Source organism: Emys orbicularis, chromosome 12 (assembly GCF_028017835.1).
Source record: "Emys orbicularis isolate rEmyOrb1 chromosome 12, rEmyOrb1.hap1, whole genome shotgun sequence".
NCBI lineage: Eukaryota > Metazoa > Chordata > Testudines > Emydidae > Emys > Emys orbicularis.
Window position 1 is genome coordinate 41,776,715 of NC_088694.1, and position 15,541 is coordinate 41,792,255.

The 15,541-nt window shown below is 43.8% G+C and overlaps 1 protein-coding gene across 1 annotated transcript; it reads right to left on the bottom strand.

The window, feature by feature from the left end:
• Window positions 1–10,683: 10,683 nt before the first annotated feature.
• Window positions 10,684–11,619, bottom strand: LOC135885972 (olfactory receptor 4N2-like). Its single transcript, XM_065413868.1, has one exon. The coding sequence runs from the start codon at window positions 11,617–11,619 to the stop codon at window positions 10,684–10,686; it is 936 nt and encodes a 311-aa protein (XP_065269940.1).
• Window positions 11,620–15,541: the final 3,922 nt, after the last annotated feature.

Consider the following 15,541-nt stretch of genomic DNA (forward strand, 5'->3'; position numbering starts at 1 on the left):
ACACAACATGTTCCTGCCCAAGAAGTCACTAATGCCCGACAGCGGATTGAAAAGGAACTGACGTTAAGTAAAGAGACACAGGGGGAGTATGTGTTTATGGGTTGGATCACAAAAAACCCCTGGGAGCTGCCACCTGATGTGCCAAGACTACCTCTGCTCCTGCTTTCCCTGCCAGCTCAGGACTTCAGAACCCTGTCTTGCTGCACCACGAGATGCTCAACTCCCAATGGGGTCTAAACCCAAATAAATCCGTTTTACCCTGTATAAAGCGTATGCAGGCTAAACTCAGAAATTGTTCGCCCTCAATAACACTGATAGAGAGATATGCACAGCTGTTTGCCTCCCCAGGTATTAATACATACTCTGAGTTAATTAATAAGTAAAAAGTGATTTTATTAAATACAGAAAGTAGGATTTAAATGGTTCCAAGTAGTAACAGACAGAACAAAGTAAGTCACCAAGCAAAATAAAATAAAATGCGCAAATCTATGTCTAATGAAACTGAATATAGATAATCTCACCAGTTCCAGAATGCTCCCTATTACAGACTAATCTCCTTTTAGCCTGGGTCCAGCAATTACTCACATCCCTTGCAGTCTCTGTCCTTTGTTCCAGTTTCTTTCAGTATCCTGGGGTGGGGGTGAGGGTGGGAGGATGGAGAGGTTCTCTCTCTTTAGCCAGCTGAAGACAAAATGGAGGGGTCTCCCAGGTCTTTCTCTTCTGGATAGACACCCCTCCCTCCCCCTGTGTAGAATCCAGACACAAAAGGGAGATTCAGAATCACATGGGCAAGTCACATGCCCATACATGACTCAGGGCTTGCAGGTAGCAGCCATTACCCACATGCTACCTTGAACATCCTCAGGTAGACTTCTTATGTGGATTGGAGTCTTCCAAGCTCTTTTGTCTGTTAAGTGCTTTCTGATTGAGCATTTAACTTGCACATTCCTTTCCCAAGAAGTGACCAAAGGTTCTAACTAAGGCTACTTAGAAATCAAGCAAGTATACAGCCAATGTTCATAACTTTGAACACACAAATGGTACCTGCATACAACTAGGATGAACATACCAAGTAGATCATAACCTTTACATAGATATGTTACATGGCATATGTAACAAAACCCTATTCCATTTACATCATACATACATTCATAAGCACACCCCCCCCATAAAGCCTTATGGGGTACATTGTCACACCCTCCTTCTGAACTTACTGCCAGAGACTTGGACACTGTCCTTTGTGGAGGCAGTACCTGTAAGATTCCTGTTTGTCTTTGGTCAGACTCCTTTTCAGTACCTTTAAACCATATGATGTCATTCCTAGGGGTTTTAGCCAGTTTTGGGGTTCCTGGTCCGCAGATGCCTGAAAACATGTTGGGGTGTAATATTGTTAACAGAATGCCAACAGCAATATCTGTTAAAGTGGAGGTGTCTTGGCATTTAGCCACCAATGCCATGAGGCAGTGTGCCTCGGTTTCCCCTTCCACACAGCAGCATGTTATGCTTTTGCTTCTGTGCCAAGCTTCCCGTATGTTTACAGGTATAGGCTGAAAAGTAACATGCTTGCGAGGCTGTCCTGTCACCATCCCTAGCATGTACAACAGTTTCTTCCACAAAGCAGGTATGTCCCACATCTTTAAAGGGTTTACCACTAGTATGAATTCCTTTGTTTTATCCCATAAGTGAATTAGCAAAAGACACAAGGTTAGCACCAAATCTACGGTGGACAGGCTTCATTCGCTCAATTTGACTTGTTTAGCGTCTATTGCATTTTCCCAGTTCTCTGTGCCCTCTGGTAGACACTCTGATGCAGATTCTTCTGCCTCTTTGGAGAAGGCTTTTAATTCAGGCATGTGTTTGAGGCTTTGGCAAGGAGAGGGTGCACTGCAACCATGCCTGCTCTCGGCCCCTCCCTCTGGAATTTCTCTGGGCTGGACCCCACTCCCTTGTGAAGTCCCACCCATGGAGAGATTTTTCCCCTCCTGTCTTGAAGAGAGAGTTTTATCTCTTAAAAGTGTAGCAAGAACAACATCTTTCAATGGGGTGCTTTGGACCCCTTTGGGCACCCCACTTTCTGATCCCAACAGGTCAGCTGGATGGACCCCCCCCCCCCAGGAGACCTGACCCCCAAGTTTGCCTTAAAACCTGATCCACAGGAGAGGGGGCTGGCATTTTAAATGCAGACTTTTCACCCTCCTCCTGGGAAAGTCCCTTCTTACAAAAGGTGGGCAGACTCTCTGCCCCCCCCCCCACCTTCCATCTGGGCTTCCCTCTCTGGGCTCCCCTCTGGGTCAGACACTCCTGTGTCCCCCAAAAGGGAAGGTGACCCTGGTACTGCAGTGGGCTTACAGCTACCAGCTATGGCAGACTCTTCACTGGCCAGCAAAATTCCCCCCTTTTCACTCAGGTTGGGTTTGCTCCCGGTCTGTTTTCACCGCAGTGGTCACCAGGACCCCAACTTCCACCTTTGGGACACATGCCTCTGTGCACCCCAGGGCAGGCCCTGTCCCCTGCTGACCTGCGACTTCCTGGCAGTCAGCAGCCAGGGTGGCCTCCTTGTTACAAGGTGGATCGTTCCCCTCCCCCGGGGAGATAATCATGGGACAGGGGCTAGCTTCATCCAGCCTCTCCCTCTGGAACTCACCTTGAGCCCTGGGGCCACAGGAACCGGCTACAACCATGCCTGCCCCCAAAGCTTCATTTTTTACTGCTATAGAGGAATCTAAGAGACACCCTCCTATTCCCCCAGCAGTCCATGTGACTTCAACCCCCCCCCCCCCCGCCGGGCTTTTAGCACAAGATTCTTTCTCATTGCTAGCTAACCCTGGGACAGATTCTGCCACCTTAAATAAATCATTCTCCAGCAGAAATGGTGCAAAATTGTGTGCCACCGCGGCAACAGTCAGTTCAGCCTGCAAATACTTAGTTTGCATGTGTACTTTAGCTAAAGGTGCAAGGACTTTGTAACCCCCTACCAGCTCTAATTCTGCCATTTTACCTGGCAACAAATCCTTCTCCTGAATCAGGTCCCTCCTGACCACAAAAATCTCAGCATCCATGTCCCTCAATCCAAGAAGCACTTCACCATTAATTTTAACAGCATGCATATGCTCATTGCTTGGTTGTGTGGAAGCAAGCTTTACAAATCCTGTGTGGAACGAGGCCACAGCCTGGCTCTGAGAAGCCACAGCTTCATGTGTTACTTGTTGCCTGTTTCCACTCAGCAAGGGACACTTATTCCTCAGGTGCTCAGTGGACTTACAATGATAGCACCTCTTGGGCTCCTCTGCTTGCACAGGAAATTTGGAATGGGTACCAGGAAAATGGGGAGGTGACCGCCCAGCCTCCTTTTTCCCAGGGGTAAAACGGTGATTCTGCTTTCCCCAAACCCTGTACCCCTCTGCCAGTGGTTTATGTCTTATGCAGCTTGTGCTTGCTCATAAGAGTCTGCATACCCAGCTAATTCAACCATTGCATTTACCTTTTTCTCCCACAAATACTGTTTTACATCATCACTGCACATATTCAGGAAGTGTTCCTGAGTAACCAGATCACACATCCCTTCAAACCTTGTAATGCCTTTCCCCCTCACCCACGTATCTACCAAATCTCTCATTTCATTTACATAAGCCACATTACTCAATCCAGATCCCCTCTTAAGACTCCTGAATTTAACCCTGTAGGTTTCAGGTGTAATCTGAAACTGTTTCAAAACCAGTTCCTTAAATTTACCATAGTTTGAAGCATCATTAATAGGCATCTTGTTGAATATGTCCAGAGCTCTGACAGTCAATTTTGCTATCAATGTGGTCATCTTTTGATCTTCAGGGATGGCATGGAGGGTGCACAGTCTCTTGAAGGTGATGAAATATTCAGCAATATCACTGGATTCCTCATACTGTGAACACAGTCGCTCCCAATTATGGATTTTTGGGGAAGTGGAGCCAGCAGGTGGAGGGTTTTGTCTCTTTGACTCCATTACAGCCAGTTCATGCTTCTGGGCCTCCCTAGCTTTCTTGTGGGTAGTTTCCTCTGCCTCCACAGCTCTCTTGTGGGCAGTTTCCTCTGCCTCCACCATGGCTTTTTCTACCTCCATAGCTCTGTTGTGGGCAGCCTCCTCCCTCTCCATCAATCTTTTATGTTCATTTTCTTTCTCTTTTGCTTCCAATCTAGCCAGCTCTAGTTTAGTTGCTGCTTCACTGGTAGTCATTTTCCTGCTTTCTTGTGCTGGGCCACACCCCCTCTGCAGTTCACTGAAACTGGGATGCACTCAGCCCAGGGGATTCTAAGTTAACAGAGACTTCCCCAGTGACCAGTGTTCAGCCTTTCTGGGCAATTTGCAACTTGTATAGTTCAAGCGTCTTCTGGTCTTCAATCTTATTTATTTTGCTTCCTTTTTTGTCCCTACTTCCCTTACCCGAAATAAGCAAACAGAAAATAACAAACCAGTAACCACTTTGTCTGTTCTCCAGCAACCACACTTAAAACTCACTTAAAATCACTACCAGTATCTCAAAGCAATCAGCTGTGCACAGATCCTGCTCGACTACGCCACTGTGATGGGTTGGATCACAGAAACCCTCTTGGGAGCTGCCACCTGATGTGCCAAGACTACTTCTACCCCTGCTTTCCCTGCCAGCTCGGGAACCCAGCACCCTGTCTTGCTGAGCCAGACACTCCCGTCTGCTCCAACAAAGACCCAGGGTCTGAATTACTTGCCCCAAAGCTGCTGGTTTACCTGAAAGCAGCTAACAGAAGTGTGCTTGTCTCTAACGCTCAGATGCCCAACTCCCAATGGGGTCTAAACCCAAATAAATCTGTTTTACCCTGTATAAAGCTTATGCAGGCTAAACTCAGAAATTGTTCACCCTCTATAACACTGATAGAGAGATATGCACAGCTGTTTGCCTCCCCAGATATTAATACATACTCTGAGTTAATTAATAAGTAAAAAGTGATTTTATTAAATACAGAAAGTAGGATTTAAATGGTTCCAAGTAGTAACAGACAGAACAAAGTAAGTCACCAAGCAAAATAAAATAAAATGCGCAAATCTATGTCTAATGAAACTGAATACAGATAATCTCACCAATTCCAGAATGCTCCCTATTACAGACTAATCTCCTTTTAGCCTGGGTCCAGCAATTACTCACATCCCTTGCAGTCTCTGTCCTTTGTTCCAGTTTCTTTCAGTATCCTGGGGTGGGGGTGAGGGTGGGAGGATGGAGAGGTTCTCTCTCTTTAGCCAGCTGAAGACAAAATGGAGGGGTCTCCCAGGTCTTTCTCTTCTGGATAGACACCCCTCCCTCCCCCTGTGTAGAATCCAGACACAAAAGGGAGATTCAGAATCACATGGGCAAGTCACATGCCCATACATGACTCAGGGCTTGCAGGTAGCAGCCATTACCCACATGCTTCCTTGAATGTCCTCAGGTAGACTTCTTATGTGGATTGGAGTCTTCCAAGCTCTTTTGTCTGTTAAGTGCTTCCTGATTGAGCATTTAACTTGCACATTCCTTTCCCAAGAAGTGACCAAATGTTCTAACTAAGGCTACTTAGAAATCAAGCAAGTATACAGCCAATGTTCATAACTTTGAACACACAAATGGTACCTGCATACAACTAGGATGAACATACCCAGTAGATCATAACCTTTACATAGATATGTTACATGGCATATGTAACAAAACCCTATTCCATTTACATCATACATACATTCATAAGCACACCCCCCCTAAAGCCTTATGGGGTACACTGTCATAGTATGCATGCTGTTGGAAGGTTGATATTGTTGTTAACTGTGATCACACTATTGTCATTACTGCTATTCCTCACGCAGACTCCAGGTACACTCTTGACGGTAGCGCGCAACAGGAACAGGAACATATACAAAGTAAGGAGAGGAAACGAGCCACTCCAGAAATGGAGGTGTTCTGGTGGCACCAAAACAAATAATGGAGCGATATCTCACAGGAGTGGTGGGGGAGGATCTCACTGCGGCATGCATCATCCAAGCACACAATCTCGAGACCGATACAGTATACTTGGACTGGTTTTGAGCAGTAGACACAGTAATTAGTTACATAGAAAGGAGTATAAAGACATATGGAGATTGGACAAACAGGGTGGAGTTTACTGAGTTGCAGGATAAGTGGAGTGCACCTATTCTCATTCGAAACATCCAACTAAAGGATACAGGAATATACATGGGGACTTGGTCTATAACCCCGAGCACCAGTAAATGTATCTACCATGTGCAGGTCTGTACAGATGCCTGTCCAACAACAATAACAGCCCCAACACCACCTCCTCCCATCCCTCCACACACTGACACTATCCCAAGGAGTGAGTGTCCCATCATACAACCATGGCCTACCTCAGAATATATGGTAGAAAATGTAGGATGGATCTATGTGCCACTAAAACTTGATTTTGCCAGTATGACCATACCACGTCAGTGCCCTGAACACTATAAGGATTGGTTTATTGCAGAAGTGTAAAAGCAATTACAATTTTTGAATGGTTCTCAAATTACCCCGCAACACGATAGAGATAGAAGGGATTTGTTAGGAACAGCATTGGGAGGCTCCAGCCTTGGCATGTCCCTGTGGAACTCAGCAGATATTGAGAATCTTAATTTAAAAATAAATACCGTGGTGAATGGAATAGGCAAGGCAGTTAAAACAGGAGGAGGTATTAGCAGTCTATTACTGGACCAGTATGCGATCACTATTGATAATATGCATGTAATCGCTCAAGGGTTTAGCCACCTGAATGCTACCATTTTGTCCCTCATCAACAGCATACAAAACAATGACATTTCATTGGCAGTTGCTTCCACGGCCTTTGGCAATAGGGTAATCACGATAGCACAGCAAAGTTTGCTGCAGTTGCAATTACAGAATTGGCCATGGATACTAGACTACACAGCCATCTTAAACCAGATACAACAACAGGGCATAAACCATATGGTGCCTATCTTTTTATAATTGCTAAATTCGATAGGATTCCGAGACTGGACCAAGAGGACGGTAAAAGCATGTACCTCATGATGGCGGTCCCAGATGGGTGCAAGAGCCAGTCAAGGTATATTACACAAATAGTGTGGGAACGCTTTTAAACAAGACATATGTACAGCATTACCCCACTGTGCACCTGGTAACTGAAACTGGCTTGGAAATTAATCAAGTCTGTTGCACAAAACATAATGGATGGTGGCTGTGTGAGTGGTATGCCACAATTGACATTAATGACATGAGAAAAGTCTGGGCATGACTCGTGCAAAAGGAATTGGTTTATGAGGTAGTACACATTCAGGACATGGCCTGTGCTATAGGTTATCATATTTTTTCCATAAATGGCAACATCTGCCCCACAAGTGAGGCTGGGTTCTGTGTGCCTGTTACCGACACCATTCAAATAAGGGCCCATGCCTTCTGGCCAACAAGCAAGGGTAATGCTGTCACTGAAATGATCATTCCACATGAACGCTTACAGGATTTATTAATTGACTTGTTTCCCCCAGTGAAACTCTTGCAGCTAGATATACATGAATTGGTGACAAGAACTAAAGAATCCCTAATACCAATAACCCAACGGATCCAACAGCAAATAAATGAAATAGAGAATGTGCAAAGAGAGGTGGAAACACCCTGGTGGGCGATTCCAGAGGATGTGACTTTACATCCAGTGGTCCGCACCATAAGTGTAATTCTAATGGGAATCTAGGCACTAACAGTTGTTGTTCTCCTAGGAATGTGCTATTATATGGCCCGTCAAACTAGGAAAGCTAAGCTACAACATTGAGTGAATAAGAGGATGGAAATGGTGATCAACACTGCTGTGGTGCACACAAATAATCATTTTAGGGAGTGAGGAGTTGAGGCATGTGTTTGTCAAAATGCATATTCATCCCTTAATAACCCTCACTGTGATACAACATATATGCATCCCTTCCATAACCAACAAACAGTCAGATGTATAGCTTACATATGTGCCCTTACTTATATCACATATATATCATATATATATTACCTTATTATATCCATATATTCAGATATTTAGATATTTGGGATATTTATTGTATCCTTACGAAGCCCTCAGTGAAATAAAAAGACAGGCCATCTCATACCGTTCACAGACCCCGCACCCCTACTTAAGGTCCTGGGACTAACATTCCCAGGCCCACCATAAGGGACTAAAAAAATAATTGGAAAATAAAATCTGGCTATCAATCATACATGGGAATGTGCAGACTAAAAAGACAGATGGGGCATGAGTGAATGAATGGTAAAATAAGATAACCACATAACAGTGTTTAGTCCACTGGGTTATCTTTAGTCCATACATTATGCTTTTCCAGGACGATGGGTAAACATCCTCCCCATAAAAAGACAAAAAGTGGGGGAATGTAGTAAGAGGAAGCTCGGAATGAGGCCCTGAGATATAAACCTTGGTATCAGAGGCCCGGTATGAGGCTTAATGCCTGAACTAAAGTAATGGTCAAGACTTTGCTAAAGTAAGCAGAGTCAGGATGAGCGCTACCCTGACATCTGGTGGTGAATTATGGCGAGTGTGGAAAAGAACTCCAGGGGCTGATCTTGTTTGCATAGGCACACCCACTCACCTGGCATGAAACAACAGCAACTGAAAGTGGTTACTTTGGCTGGTGTGGGAACCCCAGTTTCTCTATTATTGGGGCAGGAAGAAAAAAGTTTTGTTACCCTGATTCTGTGAATCAAGGCCAGTGGAACTGTTGTATGACAGAAGGACTGAGTGAGTCCTTCACCCTTACCTAAGTAGCACTTGCTTGACAAGGGGCATGGGTTACAAAACCCGTAAGAACATAAGAACATAAGAAAGGCTGTACTGGGTCAGACCAAAGGTCCATCTAGCCCAGTATCTGTCTACCGACAGTGGCCAATGCCAGGTGCTCCAGAGGGAGTGAACCTAACAGGCAATGATCAAGTGATCTCTCTCCTGCCATCCATCTCCATCCTCTGACGAACAGAGGCTAGGGACACCATTCTTACCCATCCTGGCTAATAGCCATTTATGGACTTAGCCACCATGAATTTATCCAGTCCCCTTTTAAACATTGTTATAGTCCTAGCCTTCACAACCTCCTCAGGTAAGGAGTTCCACAAGTTGACTGTGCGCTGCGTGAAGAAGAACTTCCTTTTATTTGTTTTAAACCTGCTGCCTATTAATTTCATTTGATGACCCCTAGTTCTTGTATTATGGGAATAAGTAAATAACTTTTCCTTATCCACTTTCTCAACATCACTCATGATTTTATATACCTCTATCATGTCCCCCCTTAGTCTTCTCTTTTCCAAACTGAAGAGTCCTAGCCTCTTTAATCTTTCCTCATATGGGACCCTCTCTAAACCCTTAATCATTTTAGTTGCTCTTTTCTGAACCTTTTCTAGTGCTAGAATATCTTTTTTGAGGTGAGGAGACCACATCTGTATACAGTATTCGAGATGTGGGCATACCATCGATTTATATAAGGACAATAATATATTCTCAGTCTTATTCTATATCCCCTTTTTAATGATTGCTAACATCCTGTTTGCTTTTTTTCACTGCACACTGCGTGGACGTCTTCAGGGAACTATCCATGATGACTCCAAGAGTCCTCAGCTTAAACCTCTCCAACGCATCATCAGTGATCTACAACCCATCCTGGACAATGATCCCTCACTTTCACAGACCTTGGGAGGCAGGCCAGTCCTCGCCCACAGACAACCCGCCAACCTTAAGCATATTCTCACCAGCAACCACGCACTGCACCATAACAACTCTAACTCAGGTACCAACCCATGCAACAAACCTTGATGCCAACTCTGCCCACATATCTACACCAGCAACACCATCACAGGACCTAACCAGATCAGCTACAACATTACAGGCTCATTCACCTGCACGTCCACCAATGTTATATATGCCATCATATGCCAGCAATGCCCCGCTGCTATGTACAGGAATGGCAATATACAAAAACCTGTAGGAGAACACTTCAACCTCCCTGGCCACACAATAGCAGATGTAAAGGTAGCCATCTTACAGCAAAAAAACTTCAGGACCAGACTCAAAAGAGAAACTGCTGAGCTCCAGTTCATTTGCAAATTTGACACCATCAGATCAGATGTTTTAACACAACTAATACAAGTGATGATCATCTCCTGAGTATTAATTATTATTAACCAGGACTGGCACCATATTCAGATATAAAATAGAATGAGCTAATTTCTTCTCTCAGTTATAGCAGTGTAAACTCCGGAGTTACTCCATAGATATTCCACAGATCCTCTATTGATATTACACATTCATGATATAGTTAGTCCATAGAAAGTACGGAGTAAATCCATACACTCTATAGAGTGACTGCATTTAACCACAGGCTCCCTCCACAGCTACTGTAGACTTACTCATGCGAGTTACTATATAGATGCTACAGATTTACTAATTACTCAACAGATTGTACAGGGATTTCAATATATACTACAGACATATTCCATAGATACTACAGATTTACTATAAAGTTATTTAACAGATTCAAGTTGCTCAATAGATACTACAGCAAACTACAGAGTTTCTCCAGTGTATCTAAAAGCAAAATGGAGTCCCGCACATAGAAAAGTATTTCACAGTTTGAAACTTCTTTATTCTGGCTTCCATTTACTTCCCACCCCAATGGCTGTATCTGATCATCAGTCTCTTCATGGAGCAGATGATCTCCTTGTTCCTGAGTGTGTAGATCATGGGGTTCAGTAGTGGGAAGACGACGGTGTGGAACACGGACACCACCTTGTCCTGGGGGAAGCTGCGGAAGGGGCGGGCATAGATGTAGAGGGCTGGGACGAACATGATGAAGACCACGATGATGTGGGTGACACAGGTGGAGGCCGCTTTGTTCTTCTTGCAGAGGGACTGAATCCTGAGCTTGATCAGCAGAACGGTGTAGGAGATGAGGAGGAGGACAAAGCACACTAAGGTGACCAGGCCGCTGTTGGAGAACATCAACATCTCCATCACGTAGGTGTCAGTGCAGGCCAGCTTGATCACCTGGGGCACATCGCAGAAGAAGTTGTCCAGCTCGTTGGGGCCGCAGAAGGGCAACCTGATGGTCAGAGCCACCTGGACTATGGAGTGCATGAAGCCCCCCACCCAGGCAGCCCCCACCAGGGCACAGCAGACCCCCCTGCTCACAATGCTAGCATAGTGCAGAGGTTTACAGATGGCCACATAACGATCATAGGCCATAATCATCAGCAGGAAGATCTCAGCTGCCCCCAGGAAGTGGATGAAGAAGATCTGGGCCATGCAGCCCCTGTAGGAGATGGTCTTGTGGCGGGAGAAGAAGTCAACCAGCATCTTTGGGGGGGTAACAGAGAAGTAGCAAATGTCCAGGAAGGCCAGGTGGGCCAGCAGGAAGTACATGGGGGAGCCCAGGCGGGGGTCACTCCGGATGGTGAGGATGATGAGGACATTGCCTGGGAGGATGACTATGTAGAAGAGAAGGAAGAGGAAGAAGAGGAAGAGCTGGAGCTTGTGGGCCTGGGGTAGCCCCAGCAGCATGAATTCCGTCACCCGTGTGAGGTTCCCATGCTCCATCCCATCAGTGTGGATCCCTGTAGCACACAGAGGATGGAGAGAGAGGAGGAGATTATAGCGGCCACCGTGAACGAGCATGCAATAGCACAGTGCGCTGAGCCAAGACATTTGGGCCAGGCATGGAGGAGCCTCATTATGGGGAAGGAACATTAGAACATAAGAACATAAGAACGGCCGTACTGGGTCAGACCAAAGGTCCATCTAGCCCAGTATCCTGTCTCCCGACAGTGGCCAATGCCAGGTGCCCCAGAGGGAGTGAACCTAACAGGTAATGATCAAGTGATCTCTCTCCTGCCATCCAGCTCCACCGTCTGACAAACAGAGGCTAGGGACACCATTCCTTATCCAGCCTGTCTAATAGCCATTAATGGACTTAACCTCCATGAATTTATCCAGTTCTCTTTTAAACCCTGTTATAGTCCTAGCCTTCACAACCTCCTCAGGCAAGGAGTTCCACAAGTTGACTGTGCGCTGTGTGAAGAAGAACTTCCCTTTATTTGTTTTAAACCTGCTGCCCATTAATTTCATTTGGTGGCCCCTAGTTCTTGTATTATGGGAATAAGTAAATAACTTTTCCTTATCTACTTTCTCCACACCACTCATGATTTTATATTCCTTTATCATATCCTCCCTTAGTCTCCTCTTTTCCAAGCTGAAAAGTCCTAGCGTCTTTAATCTCTCCTCATATGGGACCCATTCCATATGAGTAATCATTTTAGTTGCCCTTCTCTGAACCTTTTCTAGTGCCAGTATATCTTTTTTGAGATGAGGAGACCACATCTGTATGCAGTATTCAAGATGTGGGCATACCATCAATTTATATAAGGACAATAATATATTCTCAGTCTTATTCTATATCCCCTTTTTAATGATTGCTAACATCCTGTTTGCTTTTTTTCACTGCACACTGCGTGGACGTCTTAAGGGAACTATCCATGATGACTCCAAGATCTTTTTCCTGATTTGTTGTAGCTAAATTTGCCCCCATCATATTGTATGTATAGTTGGGGTTATTTTTTCCAATGTGCATTACTTTACATTTATCCACATTAAATTTCATTTGCCATTTTGTTGCCCAATCACTTAATTTTGTGAGATCTTTTTGAAGTTCTTCACAGTCTGCTTTGGTCCTAACTATCTTGAGCAGTTTAGTATCATCTGCAAACTTTGCCACCTCACTTTTTACCCCTTTCTCCAGATCATTTATGAATAAGTTGAATAGGATTGGTCCTATGACAGACCCTTGGGGAACACCACTAGTTACCCCTCTTCATTCTGAGAATGGGAGGAGAATGGAGGCTCCACTGAGGTAACTTACACACCGAGGGATAGACTCTGCTTGCAGGTGCATGGCTGCAGGTTCTACTGGCTTACCCATATGCAGATCTGCAATATAGATGGTCGCACTTAACTGAATGGAGTGCTGCCAATTCACCCCAGCGGTGAATCTGACCCATTGACTTCAATGGTGCTACTGCCAATTGATGCCAGCTGGGGATCTGGCATTGAGTGTATAAATAGACTTATGGAGTTGGTGGTAGAACATCTATCCTTAGGGTAACCAGACAGCAAGTGTGAAAAATCGGGACAGGGGGTGGGGGGTAATAGGAGCCTATATAAGAAAAAGACCCCAAAATCGGGACTGTCCCTGTAAAATCACTATATCTGGTCACCCTATCTATACTCATGGTAGCATTCAGATTTTCACTTAAAACATGGAGTTTTGCACTGTGTGAAGAATATAGCGTAATCTTCCCCAATTCACAGCATGTAATTGATAAATAAAGACTGAATTTTCAGATTCTTTCATTTTCTAGTCCAGATTGTAAATCAAGTGATTACAAATTGGCCCCTTCTAAAATTTGAAATGTAGAAGGTGTATGGATTTGGGGGCGGGGGCACCCTCCAGAAAAAAATTTACTGATTTTTGAGATTAGCAAAATCATTCACCTTTTGTGATTTCATCGTAGGCGACTTTTGAAGTTTCATAATCTGTCACTTTTAAGACTGGTTGAAAATTTGTCATCAAATCTCTCTTTTTTTTTAGAGAGAGAATTGGGTTTCTGATTATTATTTTTTTATGTGGGAAGGGTTTTCTTTCCAATATTTTTTTTTATATTAGGCTAGAAAACTGAAAACCAAAAATATTTCAAGTTTCTTATATTTTTGTCTGTGGTTCTTTTTAGCAGTTTTTGGCCATTTTTTGGTTTGTTAGTGACTGTTTGTGTTTGAAATTTTTTTAAGTTTGAATTGGCCAAAAAGAAAAAAAAATCTTTTGTTTCTTGACAAAAACCTCAAGTTTTCACCCCCTGCCAAAAAACAAACAAAAACAAACAAACAAAAACAAACAAACAAAAAGAACAGAAAAAAGTCTGATCAACTCATTTAAAAGATATATTTACAATTATATAGAATAACATTCTGTGCTAAAAGAAAGTTCTTTGTGTTTTAAAGCCAAGCACTTAAAATTTCAGAAATGCCAGAATGTAGGTTGCCCATGTAACAACATTTCTTACTCATTTATTGATTCATAGATTCCAAGTCAAAAAGGGACCATTCTGATCATCTAGTCTGACCTCCTGTGCAACACAGGCCAGAGAATAGCCTCAAAATAGTCCCTGTTTGAGCTAGAACATATCTTTCAGAAACCCTAAAAAACAAAAAAAATCCAATCTTGATTTTAAAATTTCCAGAGATGGCAAATCCACCATGACCCTTGATAAATTGTTCCAATGGTTAATTGCCCTAATTGTTAAAAAAACCTACACCTTATTTCCAGTCTGAATTTGTCTAGTTTCAACTTCCAGCCATTGGATTGTGTTATCATACCTTTGTCTGTGCGATTGAAGAGCCAATTGTGAAATATTTGTTCCCAGTGTAGGTACTTATAGACTGAGATCAAGTTTTCCCTTGCCCTTCTCTTTATTAAACTAAACAGCTTGAGCTCCTTAAATCTATCACTATAAGGCAGGTTTTCTAATCCTTTAATCATTCTCGTGGCTCTTCCTTCAATCCTCTTTAATATAGCAACATCCTCCTTGAATTGTGGACACGAATTGGAGACAAGATTCCAGCAGCAGTAGCACCCTTGCCAAATTCACAGGTTATATAACCTCTCCTCTCCTGCTCTAGGTTCACATGTTTATGCATTTCAGGATAGCAATAGCTCTTTCCCCCCCACAGTGTTGCACTGGGAACTCATGTTCAGCTGATTATCCACCATGACCCCTCCAAATCTTTTTTTCTAAGTCACTGCTTCCCAGGATAGAGGCCCCCATCCTGTGAGTAGGGCATACATTCTTTGTTCCTAGATGTGTGCATTTACATTTAGCTGTATTAAAATGTGTATTGTTTGCTTTTGCCCAGTTTACCAAGCAACCCAGGGCCAAAATGTAGGGCCAAAAATGGATCCCTGTGGGACCCATAGGCGTAGTTTGACTTCCAATCAGACCATGTGGGGGGTGGGGGATTCTGTGTATGCCCAAGGCTTGCAGTTGGGGGGGGCAATGCTCCCCCCCATCTTCTCCAAACTACACTCATGGTGTAGAATCACACCCTCTCAATAATGATTCCCCGTTTGCACACAGTTTGGGTATAGCTACACTGCAATTGGGATATCTGATTGCAATTTAGACATACCCTTTGAGACCTAGACAGTTTTTAAATCATTTAATTTGTCATGTTAATTTTGCATCTTTCTAATTTTGTAATAAAAATATGGTGTCGTTCCTTCTGTCCTGTCCTCTCTGCATTAGAAAGGCAAGGTGGGCGAGCTGATAACTTTTATTGGACTAACTTCTGTTGCTCAAAGAGACAAGCTTTCAAGCTACACAGAGCTCTTCTTCAGGTCCTTGGACTAATACAACTATAACAATACTGCAAACAATTCTTAGGCATTGATATTATGATACACTGTAATTAC